The 7,589-nt window shown below is 44.9% G+C and overlaps 1 protein-coding gene across 1 annotated transcript; it reads right to left on the bottom strand.

The window, feature by feature from the left end:
• Nucleotides 1-403: 403 nt before the first annotated feature.
• On the bottom strand, nt 404-3,983 carry LOC139394471 (zinc finger protein 850-like). Its single transcript, XM_071142543.1, has 3 exons — nt 3,975-3,983; nt 2,472-2,610; nt 404-2,220 (listed from the first exon to the last, which is right to left on the bottom strand). The coding sequence occupies exons 1-3, from the start codon at nt 3,981-3,983 to the stop codon at nt 404-406; spliced, it is 1,965 nt and encodes a 654-aa protein (XP_070998644.1).
• Nucleotides 3,984-7,589: the final 3,606 nt, after the last annotated feature.

Raw genomic sequence — 7,589 nt, 5'->3', positions numbered from 1 at the left:
CAGATTTCTCTCCTGTTTGTGTCAACTGATGTGATTGCAGACTGATCCTTTTACTGAAATGCTTTTCACCCTGATCACAGGTGTGAGGTTTCTCTCCGGTGTCCTCCTGTGGTACCTCAACCCACCTGCCTGAATGAATCTCTTCCCGCAGTCGGTGCAGACAAAGAATTTCTCTCCCGTTTGTGTCATCTGGTGGTACTTCAGATGCCCGATGAGAGCTGAAGCTGCGCTGACAAGGGTGCAATGGTAGGATGTCCCACTGTGTTTTCGCTGAACGTGGCATCTCAGGTCCATTGACACTTGAAGCTCTTGCCACACTGTACCGCCTCTTTCCTGTGTGGACTCTCGTGATTTTTTTAAAGGAATCTGATCTAGAAAAACTGAGTCCACACTCTGTGAAGCACTAATGCTTCTTTTTGGAGTGATTTCGCAATTCACCTGACGTGACAAAACTCTTCCCACACTGATCACAGTGGTGCGGCTTCTCTCCTGTGTGCCTTCTCTTGTGTACTTTAAAAGCAAAGGCCTGGGCAAAACTCTTCCCACAGTCAGGGAAAGGGCATTGGTATGGCCTCTCTCCTGTGTGTCTTCGCTGGTGAATTCGCAAGGTTGCCATTGTGGCAAAGTTGTTCCCGCAGTCTGAGCAAGAGAACGGTTTCTCTCCATTGTGAAGACGCTCGTGTTCTTTGAGAGAATATTGTCGAAGGAAGCTCTTGTCACAGTGGGAGCAGTGGTAAGGCTTCTCTCCAGTGTGAATAAGCTGGTGTTTCTTCAATGCGTCTGGCGTTGTGCAGCTCGACTCACACTGAGAGCAGTGGTACATCTTCTTCTCTGAATGTGTGAACTTGTGACTATTTAATGAGCCAAGTCTTGGAAAGCTCTTCTTGCAGTCAGAGCACTGATAAGGTTTCTCTCCTGTGTGTACTATTCGGTGTCTCCCAAGGTTGGTTCTGTGTGCAAACTTCTGCCCACATTCAGAGCACTCGTACGGTTTCTCTCCAGTGTGAATCCGCATGTGTCCTTCCAGTGCCCTGGCAGAGGAGAGACTAGCACCGCACTGGGAGCAGCAGTGAGGTTTATCTTCTGTGTGTCTGACCTCGTGTTCTTTCAGAGATTTGTTGTTAGTGAAACTCAGCTCGCACTTAGAGCAGTGGTATGGTTTTTCTCCTGTATGAATTAGCATGTGCTTTTTCAGGTGATCCGACCGTCCAAAACTCCTCTGGCAAACATTGCAGCTGTATGGCTTCTCACCTGTGTGAATTCTCTGGTGTTTGTACAGGGCTGAATTAGTTACAAAGCTTAACTTACAGTGGGAACAGTGGAAGGGTTTCTGTCCAGTGTGTGTTCGCTTATGCTGCTCTAGAGAATTAGACGATCCTAGCTTCTTGCCACACTGTGGGCATTGGTAGCCTTTCTCTCCAGTGTGCACTTTGTTATGTAGCAAGAGTCCAGTCTTAAAAGCAAACCTCTTCCCACACTCAGTACATTGGTGGGGCTTCTCTCCAGTATGTCTTAGCTGGTGAAATCTTAAAGAAGATAAAAATCTGAAGTTTTTCCCACAGTCAGTGCATTGGTAAGGTTTTTCCCCTGTGTGAATCCTCTGATGTATTCTGAGTAACTTAGCGGAGGAAAAGTTTCCCCCGCACTGCTCACAGTGGTGAGGCTTTTCTCCTGTGTGTATTCGTTTGTGTTCAAAGAGTGTTGAGGCTTGTTTGAAACTCTTCCCACACTCAGAGCAGTGGAACGGTCTCTCTCCAGTGTGAGTCCGCTGGTGAGCTTTTAAGCGTTGCGATGTAACAAATCTCTTCCCGCAATCAAAGCAGCAGTGTGGTTTTTCGTCGGTGTGTTTTATTCTCTCATGTATCCGTAAACCACTGGAGTCTTTAAATCTCTGCCCACATTCTGAGCACTGGTATGGTTTTTCTCCAGTGTGAATCCGCAGGTGTCCTTCCAGTGCCCTGGCAGTGGAGAGGCTAGCTCCACACTGGGAGCAGCAGTGAGATTTCTCTCCTGTATGAATTCTCTGGTGTCTTCTAAGGTCTGTTGAAGAGGTGTAACTCTTTCCACAGTCAGAGCAGTGGTGAGATTTCTTCCTTGTGGGTCTCTGCTGGTGTTTCTTGAGGTGTTCTGATCTGGAGAGACTTTTCTCTGCCTCCTCAGCATCAGCCTCCCAAGTTGACAAGCCCCTTCTACTGAGAGAGTGACGGTTAAGACTGCCCCCTGTGAAGCAAAGACAGACAGTTATGGTTCCTTATCGAAGACAGATTTAGGCCCAGCTTTTCACACTCTTGTAACCGAATTTAAGCATTTAAAATCTTCAATGTAAAATCGTATTAAATCTTCAAATTGTCAATGTATCCAAGGGTGTAGGGTTGTAATGATTCTACATCCTTAAATATATTGTATTTAGTGGTAATTAATGACATTCAGGGAGTGTTCCAAAATACATTTATATAAGAACATAAACCCACTTAGCTGCGGTGTTTTCCTGCAGTCGACCAGCCGCACAGACAGCCTCTTCAGACCAAGCAGTAAGGTGTTACCAGGAGAGGTACGTCCCGGGGACTCGGGGAGGGGTAGGGGGGAGGAGGGTTGGAGGGAGAGTGTTTCCTGTTAATCCAAAAAGAGAGGAGTGTTGTCAAGTAATTTAAAATACTCAAATCATTCCAATCCCGTTTAAAAAGGCAAACGTTAAACCTCTTTGGGATAGGGGGCAGAATTTTCACTTTCACAACTCAAAAAGAGAGGAGGAGTGTTGTCATATTGGTACAAAACAATAATGATCTAAAACAAGTCTTCAACTATTAAACCTTTGTCCAGAAAACTGTTCCTCTGAGTTGTTCCTGATGTCCTATTTATAGTCTAGTGTTGCATTATGGGAACTGTGTCTCCATGTATAGTCTAGTGTTGCATTATGGGAACTGTGTCTCCATGTATAGTCTAGTGTTGCATTATGGGAACTGTGTCTCCATGTATAGTCTAGTGTTGCAATATGGGAACTGTGTCTCCATGTATAGTCTAGTGTTGCATTATGGGAACTGTGTCTCCATGTATAGTCTAGTGCTGCATTATGGGAACTGTGTCTCCATGAACTCAGGCCCACAAGCTAGGATATAATTGGTAGCATAATTATAGTATACTACAGTAGACCGATCCATTCAGACTAATTATAGTATACTACAGTAGACCTAACTAACCAGACTAATTATAGTATACTACAGTAGACCTAACTAACCAGACTAATTATAGTATACTACAGTAGACCTATCCATTCAGACTAATTATAGTATACTACAGTAGACCTAACTAACCAGACTAATTATAGTATACTACAGTAGACCTATCTAACCAGACTAATTATAGTATACTACAGTAGACCTAACTAACCAGACTAATTATAGTATACTACAGTAGACCTAACTAACCAGACTAATTATAGTATACTACAGTAGACCTATCCATTCAGACTAATTATAGTATAGTACAGTAGACCTATCCATTCCCATTATTGTGAACTTTGGTCTCCATCAAAATCAATATTTGTGGTGGATTAACATAACTAGATATAGCAAATTCAAACTTCTTCCCTTCAATGTTCATGAATACAATTATATGTATAATATGCTCCTGATACATTTTATTTATCAGTCAAACTGGGGGAATTGTCAGCGTTACTTGTGTTGAAGTCAGCTCTCCAGTTGGTAGCTCGTTCAGGAAAATCCAAGGCTTTGCTGCGGCCTACTTTAGCAATCTTCCATTCAGCAATTCACGGCCATTATTACCGTTCGGGAAGAGCAACGAGATATTAAACTACGTAAACAATACTTAGTAAAGCGAAATTAATGAAACAATAAATGAAACTGTGCTATAAGTTAAATAAATGTGTCACCATCTGACGGAGATCCGTGAAACGTGTTACGTCGTTCGTGGCCGCCGATGTGTTTTTATTTATATTTTACATGCGTCTTACTCACCTGATTCATTGTAGACACTCGTTTACGGTCGGTCGTTTGCAGAGTTCAGACCAAGTGAACCAGGTGAGATGTTTATTCCTAGTCTGTTGAATTGTAGATTATGGAGGTAACGTTATATTCTAACCAGTGACTCTCTGCCTAAAGTCCCGAAAGAAAAGACAGACTCCGCATTCACATCCGTTCTGTTGAAAACATTTCCTTCACGTTACCATTCCGCTGGTCGCAGATCATGAAATGGCCGCAGAAAGGCGGAGTCGTCCTCCAATAACAAGCGAATTTATAGATTTTTGAAGCACTACATTGCAGTACAACTGTGCACAGCATTGCAAACACATAGGAAGAAAAAAAACACACATAATTTCATGCATTTTTTTATTATTTTCATTACGCTGAACACAAATATTAATGCAACATGTAAAGTGTCGGTCGCATGTTTCATACGCACAAAAAGCGTATTTCTCTCGGTTTTTGTGCAGAAAGTTGTCCCTTTTAGGAATAATTTCTCCTTTGCCAAGATAATCCCTCCAGGTGTGGTTTATCAAAAAGCTGATTAAACATGGTCATTATGGGGGGTGGGGGACCTGCAGACCTGACAATGTGTTGCAGCGGGGAGACGCAAACCAAACAAACGGTGATGGAGGAGGTGAGGATGGACTCAATTGATACGGACATCCGGATCAGGTTGACTGGGAGTTTTTTTTCTACTACTCTGCCGCAAGTAGTACATCCCCTGGATGACCGCTGGGACGTGGTCCTCCCGATAAAAGGCGGTGGGAGATGATGGCTCCCAAGAATTTGAATGATTCAGCCTTGCTAACAGCTAAGCCATCAATCTGGTTTTCTCTAGTCAACCACCACGTTACATGGGCTCATAGCCGTCGGTGAGTGAAATCCACAAATCCAATTGTATTTGTCACATGCGCCGAACACAACAGGTGTTCACCTTACAGTGAAATGCTTACTAACAAGCCCTTAACTATTAAGTAAATAATAGATATAAATTAAAGAGCAGCACTAAAATAACACTAGTGAGGCTATATACAGGGGGGTACCGGGACAGAGTCAATGTGGAGGCTATATACAGGGTATTACGGTACAGAGTCAATGTGGAGGCTATATACAGGGTATTACGGTACAGAGTCAATGTGGAGGCTATATACAGGGGGTACCGGTACAGAGTCAATGTGGAGGCTATATACAGGGGGTACCGGTACAGAGGCAATGTGGAGGCTATATACAGGGGTACCAGTACAGAGTCAATGTGGAGGCTATATACAGGGTATTACGGTACAGAGTCAATGTGGAGGCTATATACAGGGTATTACGGTGCAGAGTCAATGTGGAGGCTATATACAGGGTATTACGGTACAGAGTCAATGTGGAGGCTATATACAGGGTATTACGGTACAGAGTCAATGTGGAGGCTATATACAGGGTATTACGGTACAGAGTCAATGTGGAGGCTATATACAGGGGGTACCGGTACAGAGTCAATGTGGAGGCTATATACAGGGGGTACCGGTACAGAGGCAATGTGGAGGCTATATACAGGGGTACCAGTACAGAGTCAATGTGGAGGCTATATACAGGGTATTACGGTACAGAGTCAATGTGGAGGCTATATACAGGGTATTACGGTGCAGAGTCAATGTGGAGGCTATATACAGGGTATTACGGTACAGAGTCAATGTGGAGGCTATATACAGGGTATTACGGTACAGAGTCAATGTGGAGGCTATATACAGGGTATTACGGTACAGAGTCAATGTGGAGGCTATATACAGGGTATTACGGTACAGAGTCAATGTGGAGGCTATATACAGGGTATACGGTACAGAGTCAATGTGGAGGCTATATACAGGGTATTACGGTACAGAGTCAATGTGGAGGCTATATACAGGGTATTACAGTACAGAGTCAATGTGGAGGCTATATACAGGGGGTACCAGTACAGAGTCAATGTGGAGGCTATATACAGGGTATTACGGTACAGAGTCAATGTGGAGGCTATATACAGGGGTACCAGTACAGAGTCAATGTGGAGGCTATATACAGGGTATTACGGTACAGAGTCAATGTGGAGGCTATATACAGGGGGTACCGGGACAGAGTCAATGTGGAGGCTATATACAGGGGGTACCGGTACAGAGTCAATGTGGAGGCTATATACAGGGGGTACCAGTACAGAGGCAATGTGGAGGCTATATACAGGGGGGTACCGGGACAGAGTCAATGTGGAGGCTATATACAGGGGGTACCAGTACAGAGTCAATGTGGAGACTATATACAGGGGGTACCGGGACAGAGTCAATGTGGAGACTATATACAGGGGGTACCGGGACAGAGTCAATGTGGAGGCTATATACAGGGGGTACCAGTACAGAGTCAATGTGGAGGCTATATACAGGGGGGGTACCGGGACAGAGTCAATGTGGAGGCTATATACAGGGGGGGGTACCGGTACAGAGTCAATGTGGAGGCTATATACAGGGGGTACCGGCACAGAGTCAATAAGGAGGCTATATACAGGGGGGGTACCGGGACAGAGGCAATGTGGAGGCTATAAACAGGGGGGGTACCGGGACAGAGTCAATGTGGAGGCTATATACAGGGGGGGGTACCGGGACAGAGTCAATGTGGAGGCTATATACAGGGGGGGGTACCGGGACAGTGTCAATGTGGAGGCTATATACAGGGGGGGGTACCGGGACAGAGTCAATGTGGAGGCTATATACAGGGGGGGTACCGGGACAGAGTCAATGTGGAGGCTATATACAGGGGGGGTACCGGGACAGAGTCAATGTGGAGGCTATATACAGGGGGTACCGGGACAGAGTCAATGTGGAGGCTATATACAGGGGGGGTACCGGCACAGAGTCAATGTGGAGGCTATATACAGGGAGGTACCGGTACAGAGTCAATGTGGAGGCTATATACAGGGGGTACCGGTACAGAGTCAATGTGCTGGGGCACCGGTTAGTCGAGGTAATTGAGGTAATATGTACTGTGACGGCCCTGAATTATTTTGAGCCGTCTCAGTGCTTCTCCTTCCAATAGGGTGCTTTCCCTTTAATTCCCAAATAAATAGCCAGCATCAGCTGCGCAAAAGGGGCGTTTTGTGATGGAGACGTGACTGAGGATGTGTTCCCGAAGCTTCTCTATTCCGGTTGTTTTGTTGCTGTTAAACGTGTGTTTTGTAGCCTGAGAGTTTACCCAGGATCGGATCCACTCTTTGCGTCCGTGGACTACTCCTCTCTATTCTTCGTGGCCTTTCTCCGCTGGAGATCTGTTGGCTGATTGGATTGTCTGACTGACCGACTGACTACCACCTTTTTTGTATACGGTATTTCATTTGTTTTGATATGATGTATACGGTGATGATTTATGTAGTTAGATGTAGTTGAGGAATTAGTAAGAGCAGATACGCTTTAAAGTTCTGTGGTAAAATGGTTATATTGATTGTATAATTTAATACTGGGTTTACGCTACACGGAATGAACGGACCAACATTGCGTGACAAGTCACTTGAGTTCACTGAACTCCTTACCGGGCGGGACTCTTTTTAGGCCCGAGGTACAGGACATTTCTGGAGGAACCAGAACTCATTGTATTATA

This window comes from Oncorhynchus clarkii, unplaced genomic scaffold, assembly GCF_045791955.1.
Source record: "Oncorhynchus clarkii lewisi isolate Uvic-CL-2024 unplaced genomic scaffold, UVic_Ocla_1.0 unplaced_contig_460_pilon_pilon, whole genome shotgun sequence".
NCBI classification, from domain to species: domain Eukaryota; kingdom Metazoa; phylum Chordata; class Actinopteri; order Salmoniformes; family Salmonidae; genus Oncorhynchus; species Oncorhynchus clarkii.
Note: the sequence above shows the minus strand (reverse complement) of the source record. Positions and strands in the feature narration are given on the sequence as shown.